Consider the following 22,614-nt stretch of genomic DNA (forward strand, 5'->3'; position numbering starts at 1 on the left):
AGTCACCAAAATAAGAGAAGTCCGAGACGGCTTCCTCCTCCCTCCCCAGAGTAGGTAGTAGGGGCAGAGGCGGGTAGCACCTCACTTTACCCCCCACATCGCCTCTCCTGGTTGCTGGAAGTTAGGGTTGGCTCGCCCCAGATCGAGTCACCCGCAGCTGGCTCCCTTGAGACCAGGTAGGCGGCCAAACCCGGTGGGGGCTGGTAGGGCAAATGTTGCCCCGCCCCTAACCGTCCTCACCTTGGAGGGAAGATTTGGGGGTAAACCTGAACTTTGAGAGCTGAGCAAGTTGAAAGCGGGAGATGGGGGTGGGGATCCCATTCAGAAAGGAAATGAAGAAGGAAAACTAAGGAAAGCTGGAAAAGGCTGATAAAAACCTAGGAGAAGGCCGAGGCAGTACGGCGAAGGCAGACCAAAAATTCCCCCTAAAAGTCTAAATGGGGAAAGAGAGGGAAACTGTGTTGTAAATTTGATAAAATTTGGGGAGAGGGCTGAAAGTACAGGAAGGCACTGTGGGATCCCCCAAAAGCGTCTAGGGAGAGCCCTGAGAGGCTTTCAGGAGGAGAAAAAGGAAAGAAGCTGAGGGGGTATGAGAGAGGGGTAGTAGGTGGGGAAACTGGAAAGGGGGAGGGGATACTGAGGAAATCGGTCGCGAGTTCCCGAGAAGGGGGTCTAGGAGAGTGACTTCTGCAGAACTCGGAGTCCAGAGTGCAGTTCTGGGGTCTCAGAGGCCGGCTATCTGGATTCCTCAGAGGGAAGCGGGGAGTCTGCAAACTCCCCCCAGACCCTCTAGCTACATCAGTGGGGCAGCGGGTTCCAGACACCCTGGGGATTCCTTCCAGCAGCTGGAGGCGTGGATCTGGGTTTCCTGGGGAAGACCTCACCCTGGGGCATCAGACCTCCCTGGGTGCTTTTCCCTATCCGCAGTGGCGGTCAAGGTTTGCGTCCCTGTCGGGATCCGGGAATTGCTGGCAGCCCCGACGGAAATCCTGCTTTTGACCGCCAATGCCCGCAGGGGCTGTTTCCATGGCAACACAGGGCAGTGAGGCCAGTTGGCTTTGGGCCGCTGCAGGCTCAAGGCTGGCAGCCAACTTTGGTCCCTGCCTTCGTCCCCATTTTTGGTCCTTGATCCGGGTGTGTTGCACCACAGAGGGAGTGAGAGGGTGCCGCTTGGTGTTCAGGGGTCTCCTGCCTCAGAGACATGTTCTCTTAGCAAGAATGGGCCTTTAATTGCTATGCAGACCTCAAGGAGAGCTAGCTTTCTCTGGACTTTTGCTTTTCTCATTGGAACTTTGGGGAAGAAACTAGCCCTCCCCATACCAAAGCTGTGCCTAGTGGCTCATGCCTATAATAATCCTTGCATCCAGCAAACAGAGGTAGGGAGGTTGTCACGAGTTCAAGACCACCTTGAGCGATATAAGCAGAAAGACAGGTGGGGTGGGGGAAACAGAAATAGAATGGGAAGGGGTGGGGCGGGGAGGAGAGGGGAGAATGGAGGAGAAGGCAGATGAAGTTCTATCAGATCCAGGCCAGCTGGCTCTACACAGTTCTTTGCCTTCTCAAAGCATGGAGGACCAGAAAGCTTCGCTGACAGGGCCTCTGAGAACCAGCACACAGTTGGCATCTACTAAATGTCACGTTTACTAGGGCCCATTCCAAGAAGGTTAGCAGGGTTCGCATCTGTACCCCACTCTCCAGGTGGCCACCCTACAAGCAAGCCTTTTGTAGTCTAGAATTGGATGCAATGAGCATCCTTCCATTTGTAGTGGGAAGGTGGAGGGGGTAGCCAAGCTGTGTGGACCCAAGAGAGGGGGAGGTGGAGGGGGGCTCCTGCCTATATCAGCTCCTGCTCCCCAGCAGGCTTGAAGCTGTGAGTGAGATTGTGTGAGGGTGCTCCCCAGTGTGCTGTGGGCTTGAAGTGAATGTGTTCACGCCTGGGTGCTTGCTTTTGTGTGGTTATTGGGGGTGGGGGGTGGGGGCTGCTCGGAAGCTACCTAAGGTTGAAGTGACAAGGGACGTAACCAGCCCTGACAGGCTGGGTAAGGGACAGGGAAGACAGAGATGAGGAAGGAAGAGCCAAGTCTCTTCCACACAGCACATTGGGTCAGCCGATGGTAAGGAAAGCAGACTGCCCCATCCCACTCCCTCAAGACTAAGGGATGAGATTAAAGGCTTGGGCCACCACAGACAGCAGGGGTCTCTCTCTCTCTCTCTCTCTCTCTCTCTCTCTCTCTCTTCCTGGATATTCGAGGCAGGGTTTCTCTGTGTAACCTTGGCTACCCTGGAACTCTGTAGACCAGGTTGATCTCAAAACTCACAGAGATCCGCCTGCCTCTGCCTCTTGAGTGTTGGGATTAAAGGCATGCACCACCATCACCATCATGAGGCTCTGTCTTTTTAAGACCGGGTCTCACTGTGTAACTCCGGTTAGCCTGGGACTCATTGTACAGACCAGGATGGTCTCAAACTCACAAAGATCCACCTACCTCTGTCTCCCAAGTGCTGGGATTTAAGGTTCAGACTGCTGTGTCAGGCCAGATAGACCCAGTTTTACCCACCACAAATGGGGGAAACTCAGCTGACACCTTAAGGACCGTGTCGGGGGAAGAGCTAGGATAGTACAAAGATGGTGTCAGGACTGGACCAGCTGTGACTCTCAAAAAAGGATGGTGTAAAATGAGAGGAAGTTAGTGAGCCATGAGAGCCTCTGTGAGGGAGAAGGAGGTATCAGTGCTCAGTGAAAGGACGGTGGAGGATCCTGAAAGCCCACAGTCAGGGCTCTGAGTGTATGCGGTGAGGGATGGTGATGCCTTCACACCTTAGACTCCCACTTGCCCCCTCAGCCCAGGACTGTCCCTGCCCCATGCTCTGAAGGGAAACCGGAACTCTTGTAGGAGGTGGTTTCCTGCCGCTGCCCAGTCTTAGTTCCTTTTTGGTAAGTTGTCCGGGTTGATTGGGCTTGCTCATTCCTCCCACCTTGTCTGGGAACTTCTCTTTCCCCCCTGCCCCGCCCAGCCCTGCACCTCTGTCCATCCTCCCTGCCTCAGCGAGACCTTTTCGAGAAGAACAAAGGAATTTGACTGGACACCCACCCACTCTATGGCTGATATACATAAGGACAGATGGGGATCTGATGTGCAGGTGCTTCTGTCTCTCTAACTCTCTGAGAGAGAGTTGGACTGACTTGCCCAGTGCCTCACACTGGGATAGACTTTGAACTTAAACCTGTCTCCGGTTCTTCCTCATTCTTGGAGGTTGGGGAGGTCAGGACATCTCAAGCCTTACCTCACTGCTTTGACATGATTTTTGGGAAATAGGACCCATGGAAAAGAGTGAGAAGGTTGGGGCTCTTGTGTCCAGGAACACAGGTATGTGAGAGGCAGGCTCCCTGTTAGGCATTTAGATGCCATTAGATGGATTTAGTTGGACATTGGCCGTGTGGGTAGAATGACATTTACCAGTGAGGGACAGCATGATCCTGCCCGGGCTTTGGAGAGTCCAGCCACAATGCCAGGGACAGAACTGTGGACTGACTCTCACAGTCACCTGAATCTTCTGTCAGCCTGTGTGACCTCTCAGGGAAGTCACTTTTCTGATCTATGCAGGAAGGCTGGTGGACCACGTGCCCTTGGGGGGTCTCTAAGCAGCTGCCATTCTTAGCCTCTCTTGGCTACTGCACACTGAGCTAGCTAGAGCTTCTCATGAAATCCTCCCAGCTGCTCTGCCCAGAGGGTGCAGGTGAGAAACCGGATGTTCAGACGGTTTGCCCTTCATGCAAGGCTACAACCTCCTGAAGAACAGAGCCGGGGAGGGGGGTTGAGCACTTAATCCTCATGGCACAAAGATCACAAGTTCAAGGGGAGGGTTACACAGAGAGATCCCGTATGCCTTGAAGGGAAGAGGGAGGGAAGGAAGAAAGACAAGAGAGAACAAAATCAGAGGTTGGGGAGGGGAGGGGAGAGGGAGAGGGAGAGGGGTAGGGGTAGGGGGAGAGAGAGAGAGAGAGAGAGAGAGAGAGAGAGAGAGAGAGAGAGATTACTACATAGGGGCAGATATTGAGAGAGAGAGAGGCAGATATTGAACAGGGGCAGATACTGAAGTGGGCAGCTTTGTGGTCCAGGGTTAGACCTTAGCTGTGATATCCATAACCTGATTTCAACCTTGATACAGCTCTTGATAGGGCTTTTGAATATTGACTTCTTTCTTTCTTTCTTTCTTTCTTTCATTCTTTCTTTCTTTTTTGGTTTTGGTTTTTCTTTTCTTTTTGGTAAAGATTTATTTATTTAAGTACCCTGTAGTTGTCTTCAGACACTCCAGAAGAAGGTGTCAGAACTTGTTACAGATGGTTGTGAGCCATCATGTGGTTGCTGGGATTTGAACTCAGGACCTTCGGAAGAGCAGTTGGTGCTCTTAACCACTGAGCCATCTCTCCAGCCCCGGTTTTGGTTTTTCAAGACAGGGTTTCTCTGTGTAGCCCTGGCTGTCCTGGAATTCTCTCTGTAGACCAGGCTGGCCTCACACTCAGAGATCTGCCTGCCTCTGCCTCCCTCCCGAGTGCTGGAATTAAAGGTTTGTGTCATCAGCACCCAGCCGAGTTGATTCCTTTCTGTCGGACTTACCTGGGGCTGGAGTTCAGCTCTGTGGTAGAGTGGATGACTGACACGTACTAGGTTGAAACCCTAGCATCAGAACAAGACCCATATCCATGAACAAACCAATGCTTCAGAGTGGTCCAGAGTGCTGGCGGCCATGACTTGTGCGGCTCCCTTTCTGACTTAAGCAGGCAGCCAAAGTTCACTGCCGCCTAGGAAAGAGAGACAGGAGGGCTGTTGACCTGTGCTGTCCTTCATCCAAGATGGCGCAGTGGCTAATGTCAACAAGCCTGACAGCCTGAGTTTGATCCCAGGAACTCATATGGTGGAAGGAGAGAGCCAACTCCCACAAGTTGTTCTCTGTTCTACACACAGACAGACAGACAGACAGAGAGACACAAGAAGAAAAGGGAGCTGGGCAGTGGTGGCACACGCCTTTGATCCCAGCACTTGGGAGGCAGAGGCAGGCGGATTTCTGAGTTTGAGGCCAGCCTGGTCTACAGAGTGAGTTCCAGGACAGCCAGGGCTACACAGAGAAACCCTGTCTGGCAAAACAAACAAACAAAAAAAAAGCCACACTGCACCTCAGTGTCCTAATCCAACAAGGGTTAAAACTGAAACCTGCCCCAGGAGGTCACGGAGGAGATCATGTGTAGAAATTTTTTGGCAAGATGCCAGTCCCTGTGTAAATGTTTAATAAATTAGCACATTTTCACTAATAGTTGCCACCACCCAGACTTCTGGAGAGCGCAATGACTCCCTAGGGCATCAGAGCTTGGTATCCAGGCACTGAGGAGGAGGAGGGAGAGAGACTTCATGCAGATGCTTGACTAGTCAAAACTGGCTCCCTCTACCCAGTTCCCTCTGCCCAGCTCTGACTCTCTTCATCTAGGGCTGTCTCCCTCTCCCTCCCTCCCTTCCCGACCCCCCCTACAACCTCCCCCCCCCTTTCTGGTGTGTATATGCATGGACATGTCATGTGTGGATATGGGTGTATCTGTACATGCATGTGAAGGGATGCCCATACAGTGGGCAATGCAGATGTCTTCCTAAATTGCTCCCTACTTTTTATTTTAAAAAAATTTAATATATGGGTTGAGGATTTAGCTCAGTGGTAGAGCGCTTGCCTAGCAAGGCCCTGGGTTTGGTCCTCAGCTCCAAAAAAACCAAAAAAAATTAATTTAAAAATATGTCTAAGGATCTGGAGAGATGGTTTAGCAGTTAAGAGCACTGACTGCTCTTCCAGAAGACTCAGGTTCAAATCCCAGCACCCACATGGCAGCTCAAAAGTATCCCCGTAATCCTAGTACCAGATGATCTGAGATCTGACACCCTCACAGAGATGCAGGCAAAACACCAATACACATTAAAAAATAAAACCAAGCCAGGCATGGTGGTGCACGCCTTTAATCCCAGTACTTGGGAGGCAGAGGCAGGTGGATTTCTGAGTTCGAGGCCAGCCTGGTCTATAAAGTGAGTTCCAGGACTGCTGGAGCTACACAGAGAAACCCTGTCTCGAAAAAAAAAAAAAAAAGAAAAGAAAGTTTTTTTTTTTAATAGTATGTATATGAGTGTTTCGTCTTGCATGTATATTTGGGCAACCTGTGCATACCTGGTACCCATGGAAGCCAGAAGCTGTTGGATCCTCTGGAATTGGAGTTACAGATGCTGTGAATCACCATGTGGTGCTAAAAATCAAACCCAAGCTCTCTGGAGGAGCAGACAGATCATCTCTCAGGCTCCTCCTGTTTTGAGACAGGAGCTCCCACTGAGCCTAGCCCCAGACTAACCAGCCAGGGAGCCCCAGGAATCCTCTCCTGTCTCTGGCTTACCCATACTGGGATCTCATGTGCAGGGCACCAGGATAGAACCCAACTCCTCTCTGCTAGTGTGACAAGCACTAACTAACTCACTGAACCATCTCTCTTATCTCCCCAATCCTTCTATCCCCCCACTTCAATACTGGGGCTTGCACTTATGGCCTCAGGCATGCTAGGCTAGTGTCCTAGGGCTAAGCTATATCTTCAGTGACTGCTCTCTCTCTCTCACACACACACATATACACTTTCTCTCTTTCTCTTTCTCTCTTTCTTTCTTCTTCCATTCCTTCTTTCTTTCTTTCTTTTTTTTTTTTTTTTTTTTTTTTCGAGACAGGGTTTCTCTGTGTAGCCCTGGCTGTCCTGGAACTCACTTTGTAGACCAGGCTGGCCTCAAACTCAGAAATCCGCCTGCCTCTGCCTCCCAAGTGCTGGGATTAAAGGCGTGTGCCACCACCGCCCGGCTCTTCTTTAACTCTTTCCTTTTTTTCCCTGCTACTGGAGATCAAACCTGGAAGCCAGGGCCTTGTGCGTGGTAGGCAGGCACTCCACAGCTTTAACCCTGGATTCTGCAGCACCAGGTCTTGCTCTGTAGCCTGCACCAGCCTCAGAATTGCTAAGCTCCTGCCTCCCGTACTGGAGTGCTAGGATTATGGGGGTGCACTACTACGCTGGTCTTCTGGTGTTCTTCATCTGGAGTGCTGTCTCTTTGTCTCTGCCTGGGGTTCTCTCTGGCAGCGAGGTGCTGCCTCATTCACTGGCATTGACTCCGGGGAGCTCATTCGCTTCCTTCCCGGGCCCAGCCATCAGGAAGCTGCTCCGGTCGCTCTAAATCAGCCACAGTGGGAATATTTACACCATGAAAATTAGCCGATGCTACAGAATCGGAGCTTGGGGGTTTTGCTGCTGTTGTTGTTGTTGTTGTTGTTGTTGTTGTTTTGGTTCCTTTCCTTTCTTCCTAGTCCCTGAAAATCTGTTTATGAACACACCACCCCATCTTCTCCTCTTCATCTTCACACCTCCCTAGCTGCCTGTGTCTCTCCCGGTTTCTCTATATTTCTCAGTCTCTGCCTCTTTTTTTTCCTCCCCATCTTTCCATTGGTTCATGTGGTCACATCCAGTGTGGTTCTTGCCTGCACCAGGGCTTCAAACACATCCCCTGTCACCAGGCCTGAGTCCTTCAGTATACTCATATGGGAAAACCAGATCCCCTTAGGACCACAGACCCCCTCAGAGTCTGGGTGTGACAGAGCCCTGAGGGCTGTCCAAATTTGCCTGCTGGTTGTCACCCCGACAGTAGACAGTACTCCTGCTCAGCCCGCAGAGCTTCTTTCTCTTTGAACCGTCTTCCTTTTGCACTGGCAGACAGATTATAGGGGTTCCCTTGTGACGGATATGCCCTAGCGATATACACTTGGGTATTACTGCAACATTGTGCCTACTGAGAGCTGCCAGGCTGTGTAAGTTTGTATCCTATAGAGGAGCGCTTTGGGGAGGGCTCAGTCTCCAGGGGAGGGCTGTGTCCCAGTCCCAGTAGGTCCTACCCAGGCAGTACTTTTGCATATGATTTCTGAAACCACTACATCTCTTTCTCAGCAACAAGCAATGCAGGGAAATGGCTCAGATTCTGGTCCCAAATGATGGGATTCCTCACGTGTGTGACATTAGGCAAATATCTAACTGTCTCTACGATTCAGTTGCTAGGGAGGGTAAAATGAGATGGTGCAGGCAAAGTGTCTAAAGTGGCCATAGATACCCAGGAAAGAGCTATATATTTTTTAATCTTACCTTTCTTGTGGAGAGGTTGCATGGTGTGTGTATGTATACATGTAATATGTGTGTGCTCACATGTGTGCACTGGATGAGGGCTGTAAGTTGGTGTTTGTATGATACAATCACAGATGCATGTCTCTGGAAATCAGTGTGGATGAATTTAGAGTCTTTATAGCCGGTGTGTTGCTGAGAAATTGCATAATGTCTGAGCTGCATTACAGGAGACCTGTGTAGCTTGGTACAGGTTCTGTTTGTGTTTTGGTGAGAGGAGTTTTGCTCTCACCTGTAGCCCTTGCTTTCATATTATCCAATCTCTCCTCCCCTCTTCTCTGAACCCTCTTCAGCTAGGCCCTGGTGGTGGTGGTGGGCTCTCTTCCCTCCACATCCTCCCCCACCTCCCTCCACTACCTGAACAGCCTGGAAGGCTGGGCCCCTTCAGACATAGGGGTCCCTCACTCCCTGGGGTTGTGGGGATCCTGAGGTGACCATCTCAGTAAGGCTGAGGGAGTAGAAACTGTTTTGGACCGGCCTCTTGACAGAGCCTGCCTCACAGCACACCACGTGCATGCTAACTCTTCATCTCAACACACAGATGATGTTTTTAGTAAAGGGTGAAAGGAGCCAGGATGTAATTTGGAACTCTGGGGTGACTGAGCCAGACACCAGCAACTAGACCTATTCGATCCAGGAAGAAAGGCTTCCTGGATCGGTGAGAGAGGTGGGTGAACTGGATGGGAGCTGTGACCTTCAGACCCCCAGTGGAGGACCCTGGCTGGCTGTCCGTCCCTGGTCTAACCCCGCCCTACATCACTAGATGTGTCACATCTTAGGAAACCAGGCTTCTCCCCAGGCACTTCCTCTCTGAGTGTTGCAATGGGGGAGTTTTTCCGGCAGGGGTGGGGTGGGGTGGGGTGGGGTGAGGACCCCTTGCTCAATGACCTTCTCGTGGAGTTGCTCACAGGACATAGCTGCTGGGGAAAGTTTGGCTTGTTCCCAGATCTCTTCAGGAGACTATAGTGGCCCCAGCTTCCGTCTTGGGCCTCTCCCTAACCCTGGTCTGTGGGAGACTGTCACTTTCATCCTGGCACCAGAGATGGGCATAGGTCTGCCGGGATTGGCCCAAGATGAGGGTGGAGACAGGGTTCCAGGATCAGGCTCCTTTTTAGGAGATCTTGACTGACTAGGGCCCTGGGAGCTAAGCACAGCTTGGTAGTGCCGCAGTGTGAAGGATGAACCTAAGAACAACACTGAAAGCCGGCGTGGTGGCACACGCCTTTAATCCCAGCACTCGGGAGGCAGAGGCAGGCGGATTTCTGAGTTCGAGGCCAGCCTGGTCTACAGAGTGAGTTCCAGGACAGCCAGGGCTACACAGAGAAACCCTGTCTAGAAAAACCAAAAAAAAAAAAAAAAAAAAAAAAAAAAGAACAACATTAAGTGTGTGAGTGTGCCAAGCTGAGAAGCATCCAAGTATACAAGTACATATATGTGTGTGCACAGGTGTCTAGGTACCGATGTGTGTGTGCGTGCTACTGTGCATCAGAGCTCATCCAAGAGCAGTGTGGCTGTGCAGTGACGTCAGCAAGGACACTCACTCCAGTATCCACTGTGATGCTGTGTGACTGTGTCTGTGTGTGTCTTCTTGCCACATCTCAGGTGGAATGGAGTGTGCAAGAGCTGGCACAAGTTATGTGTACTACGTAGGGATGGATATGCAAATGTTCCAGGAGTGATGGGAGAGGAAAACAAAGGTAGAAGTCAGGATGGGCCAGAGCTCAGGCCTTCTGGCTTCCTGAAGAGGTTGGGATCTGGGCAGCTGGCTGCAGAAATACTGACAAGGCCTGCTTTATCTTTCCTGCTGTTCTGTCTCACCCTCAGGTTTCCGGCACCTCCCAGGGATCATGCATCAGTCCTATTGACCCAGGAGTAGGGGTCTGTGGGGTGAGTAGGGTGGGAAGTGCAAAGAGACTTTCAGGGTCAGGAAACAGGGTAGGGTGGCCTTTCTGGGCCCCTGCAAAGCCTGCCTTCCAGCCCCTTCCAACTACAAGGGCCCTGTTGCTAGGAAACGGAGAGAGGAGCCAGAATGAGGCAGCTTGAGAGGCTGGAGGCTGGACTCATGACAGGAAATGGCCTTGATCCCCCTCTGCAGGGAATCTCCAGGTGCAGGCACTCTGGCCTCCAACATTCACAAACACAGGCAGCTTTGCAGATGTGTGTTACAACACACACTTGAGTGCGCGCCTGCACACACACACACACACACACACACACACACACACACACACACAAGAGGGAGAGACAGAAAGAGAGAGAGAGAGAGAGAGAGAGAGAGAGAGAGAGAGAGAGAGAGAGAGAGAGAGAGAGAAAAGGCAAGCACATGCACACACACATGCACACACACAGATGTACACACAATTCCTTGCCCACCACATCTATATAAACATACATTCACATAACCAAATACATGTAACAGACGTGAATACATTTTTGTTTTTGAGATGAGGTCTTCTGTAGCTCAGGTTTACCTGAAACTTGATATATGGCTCAGAATGGCCTTGAACTTCTGATCTTCCTGTTTCCCTCTCCTAAAGCTGGGATTGCAGGACCACACCATCATGCTGAGTTTATGAAGTCCTGGGATCGAATCTAGTTTATGCGTGCTAGACAAACCCTCTACCAACTGAGCTTTGTCCCAAAGTCAGCACATTCTTCTACACACAGAGACATTCCCCCAAAACTGCACACACACACACATACACACACACCAAACACATGTCTAGAGACACATAAATACACACAGGGGAGAAGAAATACCTTAAAGGAATCACAGAAACCTAACGTGTCAAAGCAATAGGGGTCAAAGTGCATAAACTGAGCCGAAGACTAGAGAGATGGCTCAAGTAAGAGCACTGGCTACTGTTTCACACGACCCAGGTTCAATCCCCAGTACCCACACAATGGGTCACAATTGTCTGTAACTACAGTTCCAGGGGGTCCAAAGCTGGCTTCTGGCTTCCCTGAGCACCAGGCATGAGCATGGTACATAGACACACATGAAGGCAAAACACCCAATGCATGTAAAATAAATTAATTAAAAATAAATAAACAAAAACAAACAAACAAACAGAGCCGGGTGTGGTGGCACACACCTTTAATCCCAGCACTCGGGATGCAGAAGCAGGCAGATTTCTGAGTTTGAGGCCAGCCTGGTCTACAAAGTGAGTTCCGGGGCAGCCAGGGCTACACAGAGAAACCCTGTCTCGAAAAAAACCAAACCAAACCAAACAACCAAACAAACAAACAAAGCAAAACAAACCAAACCAGGAGTGGTAACACACATCTTTAATCTCAATACTTGGGAGGCAAAAGCAGGCAGAGCTCTGTCAATTCAAGACCAGCCGACTCTACAGGGTGAGATCTAGACTAGCCAGGCATATCCAAGGAGACCGTGTCTGGAAAAATAAAAGTGCCTCAGCCATTAGGAGGCGGAAGCAGAGTGATCAGGACATCAGGGTTGCTTGGCTACAGAGTGAGTTTGAAGCCAGCCTAAACTACAGACCCTGTAGACCCATCACCAACAGAGAAGACATAGCCAACACATCAACATCCTGATGCAGAAATCCATCTGAGCTCTTGCCCTAGAGGCATGGGAAAGCCACACACTCTCTCCAAACAAGAACACAGCTAGAAGGCAGGCCAAAGGTGACTCTTACTTAAAAAGACCCCAATTTGGGCCAGAGAGCGGTAGCTCCATGTTTGTGTGAATCTATGTACACACATACACACACACACACACACACACACACACTTGTGTGCTTAGGGTAGTGGTACACCAGCCAGGGACCCTGAATTATGAGGCCTGTCCCCCTTCTGCATCAGGGCATCTGGAATGGGCTGTGTGTTCTGCAAGAAGTTGGAGCCTGCATCCAAGGAGGATGTGGGCCTGGAAGGGGACTTCCGGAGCCAAACGGCTGAAGAACGCTATTTCCCTGACCCCACTCAAGGCCGGACTTCGTCCGTCTTTCCTCAGCCCACCAGCCCTGCTTTCCTCAACACTGGCAACATGAGAAGCATCTCAGGTGGAACTCTAGGGCTGGGCACAGCTGCTGTCTGGGTGCTGGGGAAAACTAAGGAAAGGGGAAACTCAGACTTGTCCTGAGAAGCCCCTAGAGTGATATAGGAGACAGCTCTATTCTCTAGCTCAACGTAGCTAAGTCCCTGTGTGTAAATCTACCCTAGGAGCCCAGTTTGGGTCTTTTTCTGTTCTCACTAAAGAGGGATTCCAGTAAGGCTCTCCGGTGCTCTCTGGCGTGCGCTCTGTTCTGTCTCTGTCTCTGTCTCTGTCTCTGGAATCCGGGATGCAGCTTCCTTGATTCCCCTTTCTAAGTCCCCTCTCTGGCTTTCTCTCTCTCTCTGGCTTTATCTAATCTGTCTGACTCTCTGTGTCTCAGCCCCTCTCTGTATGTGTGTCTGCCTGCCTGTCTGGCTCTGGCTCTCTGGCTCTCTGTGTCTGTCTGTCTCTCTGAGTGTCTCTCTCTCTCTCTCTCTCTCTCTCTCTCTCTCTCTCTCTCTCTCTCATACACACACACTTCTATCCTCTTACATGTCACTTCAGAAGGTGAGAAGTGTTCTTGGTGGGGAAGCAACTTAGTCACTTTCCACAGGGTAAGAGGAACATTAGGCTATTTGTCCTGGACCTGGAGGGACAAGCTATGAAACCTAAATCAGAAACCCCACCTGTCCCTGAACTCTTTTAGGAGCATCATAGAGGCAGGGAGATACAGTGTTGGGCTAGGGAACTGGAATCCGGGATGTGGCAGGGAGGTACAGAGCTGGGCTAGGGAACTGGAATCCGGGATGCAGCTTTCTTGGTTCCCCTCCCTAAATCCTCTGCTGAGCAGCTCTGACTCTGCAGGGACCGGAGTGACCATATTCGTCGCCCTGTACGACTATGAGGCCAGGACAGGGGATGACCTCACCTTCACCAAAGGCGAGAAGTTCCACATCCTGAACAATACGTAAGTGACTGGGCTACCCCACTGAGGACATGGCCTGGGCTGGGAGCAAGTCCCAGAGAGGACAAAACTCTGATCCCTGGCTAGAAAGCTGCAGCCTGGTGGGGCCGTAGAAGCCAATAAAGCTCCCAGGTGAGGACTGGGAGCAAAACTCAGGGGTGGGAGAACAGAGCTAGCATGTGGGCCTTGAGCTCCTAAAGCCCCGAAAAGAAATGGTGAGAGCAAGGAAACCCTGGGTGATTGCAGGAAGAGGGAAGATGAAGGACTGGAGACAACAGCAGAATACTAAACCTGGTCCCCCAGGGTAGCTGTGATTGAGGAAGGCTTCCTAGAGGTTTATAAGCTGAGACCAGAAAAATAAGCAGACAGTAGAGGAAGAGGTGAGAAAAGAGAGAATAAGACTAACCAATGATTTCTAGAGAGCACCAAGTGGTTGCATATGGGTAACATAATGAGTGAGGCACAGGGCTGGGCAGGTTAAGGGTGCCTGCTACCAAGCCTGACCACATGAATGTGACCCCTAGAACACCCTCTACATGGGAAAGGGGGTGGAATTCGCTCCTGCACGTTTCTTTCTTTTCTTTTTTTTTCTTCTAAAGATTTTTTCATTATTATATCTAAATACACTGTAGCTGACTTGAGACGCACCAGAAGAGGGCGTCAGATCTCATTACAGATGGCTGTGAGTCACCATGTGGTTGCTGGGATTTGAACTCAGGACCTTCGGAAGAGCAGTCAGTGCTCTTACCCACTGAGTCATCTCTCCAGCCCCTGCAAGTTATCTTTTGACCTATAAACACACACTAAAAACTAACAATTAAAAGAAAAAAAAAAAAGATGCCTAGTGGGCGGTGGGGTGGCATGCACATCTTTAATCCCAGCACTTGGGAGGCAGAGGCAGAGGCAGGCGGATTTCTGTGAGTTCAAAGCCAGCCTGGTTTATCGAGTGAGTTCCAGGACAACCAGGGCTCCACAGAGAAACCACATCCTGAAAAACAAACAAACAAACAAACAAACAAACGAATGAATAGAAAGTAGAAGTTGGAGAATGAGACACGGAGAACATGCAGATGGTCAGAATCCATGGACGTTTCAAGCTGTGTTGTAAAGCCTGAATTTTATCCAAGAAGGACCTCTGTAGCCTCTGGGAATGTCCAGTGGGGAGGGAAGCTGGTCAGCATCCTTGAGTCTGCTTAGTGGAAGAACAAGGCGGAAGAGCCTAGGGACCCTCAAACACATTCCCTTTTCAGGGAAAACAGTGGGGCAGTTGCCAAGGAAAGCGCTTGGAGTGGGGAGGGGAGCAAAGGTGAGGTTTGGCCGGGCCACCCTCCAGCTAATGTGGCCCAGGCTGGACCCCAAGTGCTGCTGACTACCCCTGTGTTCTGTGTCTACAGGGAGTATGACTGGTGGGAGGCTCGCTCCCTGAGCTCCGGACACAGAGGCTATGTTCCCAGCAACTATGTTGCTCCTGTGGATTCCATCCAGGCTGAAGAGTGAGTACAGTTGGGGCCAACCCTGTGGAGAAATCCCTGGTGCTAACTTCCAAGGCCAAGGCCATCGCTTAGGAAATGACAAGGCCCACTCTGAGCCTCCCCACCCATATAATGGTAAGGAGCCAGGCAGTGGTGACGCACACCTTTAATCCCAGCACATGGGAGGCAGAGGCAGGTGAGTTTCTGTGAGTTCAAGGCCAGCCTGGTCTACAGAGTGACTTCCAGGACAGCCAGGGCTACACAGAGAAACTCTGTCTCAAAGAAAAAAAAAAAAAGTAACAGCAGATAACACAGCAGGTGCTGTGTTCTATAAATGAGGACTTGCTGTGTGGTCCAGATAGAAACTCTATTGTTCTGTTTTACAAATGAGGAAGCTGGCCAGGGTCTTTAATCCTAGCACTTGCAAGGGAGAGGCAGGTGCATCTCTGAGTTTGAGGTTAGCCTGGTCTGCATAGTGAGTTCCAGGTCAGACACAGAGAGAATTTGTTTTTAAAAAAAATAAAACATCAAATGAGGAAGCTGAAGTGCAGAGAGAATGAATAATCTGCCCAAGGTTTCCTAGCTAGTAACGGATGGAACTGGTGTGTGAACCCAGCTAGACATATACCGTGTGCTAGTCAGTATACACCTTGCCTATCTGTAACAGTAATATTATGCCAAAAATCTATGTGTGTCTGTCTGTCTGTCTACATCTATCATAGCAGAGAGAGTGTAGAATTTATAAAGGAAAGGTGTGTAAGAATTCCTGAGAGTGGGAGGTGTGCCCAGGGATTACTACCTATGAGCGTTCAAGCCTATAATGGGTGGGAACTATAGAGACGGCCCAGTGGTCAACAGTGCTGGGCTTCCCGGCACCGAAGACAGAAGCTGGCATCCATCTGTGACTCTAGGGGATCTGACACTCTCTTCTGGCTTTTATAGGCACATGCATATGCATGCATGTGCATGCGTGAGCGCGCGCGCACACACACACACACACACACACACACACACACACATAAGTAATATTATTATTATAAAATCCTTTGTTTTTCAAGACAGGGTTCTCTGTGTAGCTTTGGCTGTCCTTGAACTCTCTCTAGACCAGGCTAGCCTTGAACTCAAAGAAATCCACCTGCCTCTGCCTCCTAAGTGCTGGGATTAAAAGTGTGTGCCACCACTGTCCAGCCAAATTAATCTTTTAAAACCTAAAAACATTTGGGCTGGAGAGATGGCTCATTGGTTAAGAATATTGGCTTCTCTTCTGGAGGTTCTGTGTTTAACTCCCAGCAACCATATGATGGCTCACAACCATCTGTAATGGGATCTGATCCCCCTTTCTGGCAAAAAGATGTACATACAGACACAATACTCATATGCATAAATAAATCTTAAAAAAAAAAAAAGAAAGAAAGAAGGAAAGAAGAAAAGAAAGAAAGAAAGCTCATCCTTTTAAAAAAAAAAAGGAGGCTGGAGAGATGGCTCAGGGGTTAAGAGGACTGACTGCTCTTCCAGAGGTCCTGAGTTCAATTCCCAGCAACCGCATGGTGCCTCACAACCATTTGTAATGGGATCCGATGCCCTCTTGTGGTGTGTCTGAAGACAGCTACAATGTACTCATAATAAATTAAAAGCTAGGCGTGGTGGTGGTGCACGCCTTTAATCCCAGCACTCAAGAGGCAGAGGCAGGTGGATTTCTGAGTTCGAGGCCAGCCTGGTGTACTGTACAAAGTGAGTTCCAGGACAGCCAGGGCTACACAGAGAAACCCTGTCTAGGAAAACCAAAAAAAAAAAAAAAAAAAAAAAAAAAGGCTTGTAAGGAACAGTCCTTAGAGTTCATTTTGTTGGACACAGAGAGGAGCTGAAGTGTAGTTTAACATGAGCCAGGTCCTAGATTCCATCTTCAGTCCTCTCCTCCCAACAAAACTCTCCCATACATTTGTGAGGGAAAAAAAAAATGATGGAAGAGACTTTGAAGAACTGGGCTGGACACGTGTCTCAGATAGGGATTCTATTGCTGCAGTGAAATACCATGGCCAAAAGCAAGTTGGGGAGGAAGGAGTTTCCTCAGCTTATTCTTCCATATTCCCCGTTCATCACCAAAAGGAAATCAGGACAGGAACTCAAATGGGGCTGGGGGTGGGGGGGGAACCTGGAGGCAGGAGCTTATGCAGAGGCCATAGAGGATGCTGGGCGGGAACCTGGAGGCTGGAGCTGATGCAGAGGCCATGGCGGATGCTGCTGACTGGCTTACTAGTCCTGCTTTCTTAGAGAACCCAGGACCACCAGCCCAGCAGTGGTTCTACCCACAATGAGCTGAGCCCTCCCTCATTGATTACTAATTGAGAAAATGCCATACAGCTGGATCTCATGGAGGCATTTCCTCAACTGAGCTGCCTTTCTCTCTGAAGACTCTGGCTTGTATGGAGTTGACACAAAGCTAGCCAGGACAGTGGCGTAGTAGCGTTGTGCCCACGATTCTGACATTTGTAGTGAATTTGAGGGTAGTCTTGGCTACCCCAAAACCAGAGTGAGAGTCCTCAGGACTTGGACTCTGGGAAGCGAGGGGAACTGGATGATCCAGTATCTTTGGAAGAAACAAGTTAGGTGTGGTGTCAGTTGATAAAATGGGGGACACGGGAACAAGTGGAGGTCCATGGATTCGGCGGGGGTGGGGGTGGGGCAGGATTGTTGTTTTGTGGTTTGTAGAGAGGAACACTACACGTGAAGGAAGTTACCAGAAGCTAGACCAGGCTGCCCTGTGTATGAGAAGTGCCGGGCCATGCCACTTCATGATCCCAGAGGAAGGGGCTCCTGTTCCTAATTGTCTCTGAGACTCTGTCATTTGTTATGGCACTCTGGTGCTGGTAGGAACTGGGCCTCATCTGAGTAGAGATGACACTTAGAGCTGCCTAGTAGGAAAAAGGAGGAAGAGAGAGCAAGCAAGACACAGGGTGGTCCTGGGGTTTGACTCTGGTGAAGAAAGAGCCACTGGAGAGCGGAGAAAAGCAGGCCCGGCCAAGTGCAGAACATCCAAGTCTGGAGGAGAAATTTCTGAAAACAGGAGAGAGGGGATTTGAGGCTGCCCTCATCCTTGGCAATGGGGTGACCCTCCTAAGTCACCTTTGTCACATGGGCTTGACAGCAGAGCCCAGGAAGGAGGGAGTTAGTGGAAGGGGAGGAAAGTATTGTCTCAAGAGGGGAAATATGGATCTAAGTGAAGGTGAGCTAAGAAGCCGGGACCAAACATGCAGAAGATGGCTCAGCAGGTAAAGGCACTTGCTGTCAAGCTTGACCCCCTAAGTTTGATCTCCAGAACCCACAGGGTGAAAGGAGAGACCCAGCATGCACGGATCTGACTTCTGACCCCCACTCCTTTGTTATAGCATGCATGCGCACATGCACACACAACATGAATACAGAACATGCAATAATTTTGTTGTTGAAAAAGAAAAAAGTAGGGGGCTGTAGAGATGGGTCAGTGGTTCAGTGCACAGGAAGCTCTTCCAGAGGACCAGGGTTCAATTCCTAGCACCCACGTGGGGACTTATAACCCTCATTAGCTACTGTTCCAGGGGCTCTGGTGCCCTCTTTCAGCCCCCATGGACACTTGCATGCACATGTGTGTGCAGTGATATCAAGAAATACATCTTTAAAACACAGCAACGTAGGACTCAGAACTTCTTCCCTCTAGGAAAGAGGAAGGTATGTGTTTAGGGATTGAAGGATGGGGCAGTTTCAGGGGGATGTTTATGGGGTAAGATGGGTTTTCTCTAGTAGAGGGACATGGGCAAGCCCAGAGCACAAGAGGAAAGAGGCTGGATTGTGGAGAGCGGCAGAAAGCATGGAGGATGATGGAGGGGCAGGGTGGCAGTGTTGTGTGTTGGGGGGGGAGTTGGATCAGCAGGGTAGCAATGGTGGGGGGGGTTGGATCAGCAGGGTGGCAATGGTGTGGGGGTGTGGGGTTTGGATCAGTGGGGTGGCAATGGTGTGGGTGTGAGGGTGGGGGTTGGATCAGAGGGGTGGCCATGGTGTGGGAGTGGGGGGGGTGTGGATCAGAGGGGTGGCAATGGTGTGTGTGTGTGTGTGTGTGTGTGTGTGTGTGTGTGTGGAGGGTTGGATCAGCTGCGCCCACAGCTTGGGTAGCAAGGTGCTGTCTAAAGTGCTCAGTGTGGGTTCCTGGTTAAGAGCCCAGGCCTGAGAGGAGACAGTTTGGGTTCCTGTTTTGGATCACAGTGTGGCCTCAGGCAAGCTGCTTAACCACTAGGTAGCTGGTTCAATTCCTCATCTGTCTAATGAGTTTAAACATGGCACTTTTCTCTGAATATTATAAGCAAGTCTATTTATGTTCAGAGTTGTCGTCTACCACAAAGGAAGTGCCCAGTCTGTTAAGGCTTGGTTTTTATTTTGAAGCAAGGTCCTGCGATGTAGCTCAGGCTATCTCACTCTTAGAAGCTCCTCCTCCCAGGGGCTAACTTACTCTGCTGATTCTTAAGGAAGTTTTTGGCTTTTTTAAGACAGGGCTTCTTTGTGTAGCTCTGGCTGTCCTAGAAAAAGTTCTGTAGACCAGGCTGGCCTTGAATTCACAGAGAGCCTCCTGACTCCAGAGTGCTGGGGTCAAAGGTGCACAACACTGTGCTGGGGTTGAAGGATGATCTTGAAAACCTTTGACAATGTGTATGGTATCCCTTCAACCCTTTCTCCTTGCTGCCTGCTTTCCCAGGCACACGGTTAGCAGACACCGCTTCTGTCTCCCAGATTTGCCTGGTGCTCAGGTATGGACTGAGCGTGCCAGCGTTCCCAGGTGTCCTCACCCGCCCTGATTTGAAAACTGTGTTCTTTTCTATCAATGCCCACAAGGCACAGTCAATTTAATGATCAGATAACAACAGAGTCTTCTACAGCGAGTGTGGTCACATCTGTTCCCCACCCCCCAGTCTGCCCTGTATGCACACAGCTCAGGACTACATTGTCTCAGACAGCCACAAGCAGGGAAAGAATTTGGGGCTAGGGTGGGGCAGGAGTCTGAAGGATTGCCTAGGGTGGTGGGAGAGAATCAGGGCACGTGAGGACACTAATTGTTCACACCAGCTCCCCTCTGAGACTTGAGTTCCTTGTCTGTAAAATGGGTTTTGGAGAGGTCTAGTGAGAAGGGTCAAGGGCCCTGTGATACCTGAAAAAGTCACTGATGCCTGGGCTCTACCAATTTTGGTTTGTTGGTGTGTTTGTTGGTTTGATATAACGTCTTACCATGTAACCTTGACTGATTTGGAACATCTGCCTGCCTGTGCCTCCCAAGTGCTGGGATTAAAGGCATACACTACACTACCAGGGACTTTTATGGCTTTTTTTTTTTTTTCCCAGAGACAGGGTTTCTCCGGCTGTCCTAGAACTCATTCTATAGACCAGGCTGGCCTCAAACTCAGAGAGATCCACCTGCCCCCGCCAACTCCTAAGTGCAGGGATTAAAGGCATGTACCACTATGCCCTGTTCCCTCATTATTTGTTTTTAAGGTAGGGTCTCACTATGTAGCCCTGGCTGACCTAGAACTTGCTATGTAGACCAGGGTACCCTCAAACTCAGAGCGGTACCTGCCTCTGCCTCCTGATTGCTGGGATCATACCACTGTACCAGGGAGAATCTAACAATTTTAATTCAAGAGACACCAGTGGGTAGGAATCCTGGTCTTTCTCAGCATCGACCATGTGTGCCCGACAGTTTCCCATTCCCCTTCTCTGGGATCCTTATACTCAAGTCATGAAGCAGATTATAACAACCCATTTGTCAGATGAGGAAACTGAGACTTGGCTGTTGCGGTGACTTCCGGGGAAGATGAACTGGCGTTTGGAATGAATGTGCCTGGTTCTGCCTGCTTTTCCTAACAGGTGGTACTTCGGAAAGATCAGTAGAAAGGATGCAGAGAGGCAGCTTCTGTCCTCTGGTAACCCCCAGGGGGCCTTTCTCATTCGGGAAAGCGAGACCACCAAAGGTGGGTTGGTACGGCAGACATGCCACCAGACAATAAGGACAGTGGGCTGGTCAGTGCTTGGGTCAGGGCCAAGTGGAGGGGCAGAGCTAAGCTGGGCTCTGGGAATTCCTTTGGGGGCCTCCTCCTGCTCTGAGGGAGACGAGAACTAAAGGACCCTTTCCACCCAGGGGCCTACTCCCTGTCCATCCGTGACTGGGACCAGAACAGAGGCGATCACATAAAGCATTATAAGATCCGAAAGCTGGACACGGGCGGCTACTACATCACCACACGGGCCCAGTTTGACTCCATACAGGACCTAGTGCGGCACTACATGGGTGAGCTGCTAAGTGTGACTGACCGTGTTGTCATGACGGGGAGACTGAGGCCTGGAGAACAAAAATCTCCTAAAGAAGTAGTGGCTGGGCCACGTACATGCGTCCTTAGGCCAGGATTCTGCTCTGTGTGGAGTCTGAGCAGACGGAGAGCAAGCAATGCCTCCTAATCTTGCTTCCAGGCCTAAGCCTGGGGAACTTTTGAAAATTTTACATTTTTTTTTGGGGGGGGGGCTCATGCGTGTCAGAGTACAACTCGTGGAAGTTGATTCTCTCCTTCAGCCAAGTGGGTCCTGGGGATGGAACTCGGGTCATTGGGGTTGCCAGCAGACACCGTCTTTACCTGCCGAGCAAAATCTTGCTGGCTTCGGTCTATTCAGTGTATGGAAACTTTGTGGGGCATTTGTTGTTCTCTCTCTCTATCTCTCTGTCTCACTGTCTCTCTGTCTCTTTCTGTCTCTCTCGTTGTGTGTGTCTAAATCAGAGGACAACTTGTGGAAGTAAGTCCTTTCCTTCTGCCATATAGGTCCCAGAGACTAAACCCGGGTGGCTAGGTTGGCTGCTGGCTCACACCTTACCTGCTGAGCCACCTTGCTGGCCCTGTTGTACTTCCTAGGCAGAGTCATTATCTATCATAGGCTCTAAGCCAGCAGTTCTTAACTTTCCTAATGCTGCCACCTTTTAATACAGTTCCTCATGGTGACCCTTCCAACGATAAAATTATTTCATTGCTACTTTATAACGGTAATCTTGCTACTGTTATGAATTGTAATGTAAATCTCTGATAGGCAGGATATCTGATATGCGACCCCAGAGGGGTCATGTCCCACAGATTGAGAACTGCTGCTCTAAGCAGTGGGTTGCAGAAGCTGATCAGAGCTTTGTGGAGACTCTCTGGCTGTTGTGTGCTACCTGGACGTCGGGGACAAGGCTGAAGGAGCGGTCCCTTGGACAGCTGCGGTCATTTTCCATGTGGTGACAGCAAACAAGCAGAAGCCAATGATTCTGAGCCTGAGCAGGAGGCAGCAAGGACCTGACCTGACCGAGGCCTCCTGTGGGGTTAAGCAGTTATGGTCCATCCAGGAGTAAAACCCAGCATGGAGACCAGGCACCTTCAGTGCCTCTCGTCCCCATCTTGACTGGTTAGGCCCAGGATGAGATCTGCGGCAGGAACGGACTCATGTCCACAGTTTCGCCTCAGAACCTTACCTCTGTTTTTACCTGTCAGAACTAGTCCTTGTCCTCAAAGACCTGGCTGGAGGCCACCTCCTCGGAAGACCCATAAAGTTTCCACGGGGGTCATCTCTCTTTTGTATACTTACTGCCCTTCCTTGGGCACAGACAAGTTCTCAGAGGGCTGAACTGTCTTCTTTCCTGGCTGTGAGCTCAAATAGGAACCTTTTTATCTTCTGTTTTTCAAGACAGGGTTTCTCTGTGTAGCCCTGGCTGTCCTGGAACTCACTCTGTAGACCAGGCTGGCCTCTGCCTCCTGAGTGCTGAGATTAAAGTTGTGTTCCACCACTGTCTGTGCCTGGCTCTTCTTTCTTTGTTTGTTTCTTTCTTTCTTTTCTTTTAATCCTGGCTTGTGAAGACAAACTGTAAACTATTTTCGTTTCTCTGGGTTTATTTATTTATTTATTTATT

The 22,614-nt window shown here is 50.2% G+C and overlaps 1 protein-coding gene across 3 annotated transcripts in view; it reads left to right on the plus strand.

Moving 5' to 3' along the window:
* Positions 1–22,614, plus strand: part of Fgr (FGR proto-oncogene, Src family tyrosine kinase) — a 27,799-nt gene continuing 5,185 nt past the window's right edge. The window contains exons 1-7 of one of the 3 annotated variants that reach the window (NM_010208.4): positions 1–176; positions 10,058–10,120; positions 12,059–12,258; positions 13,095–13,197; positions 14,589–14,687; positions 20,553–20,656; positions 20,824–20,973. In NM_010208.4, the coding sequence (NP_034338.3) occupies positions 12,069–12,258; positions 13,095–13,197; positions 14,589–14,687; positions 20,553–20,656; positions 20,824–20,973 (646 nt within the window). In that variant the 5' untranslated portion in view covers positions 1–176; positions 10,058–10,120; positions 12,059–12,068. The other 2 variants (XM_006538544.4, XM_006538545.4) reach the window with 2 other exon arrangements.

This window comes from Mus musculus, chromosome 4 (assembly GCF_000001635.26).
Source record: "Mus musculus strain C57BL/6J chromosome 4, GRCm38.p6 C57BL/6J".
NCBI classification, from domain to species: Eukaryota; Metazoa; Chordata; class Mammalia; order Rodentia; family Muridae; genus Mus; species Mus musculus.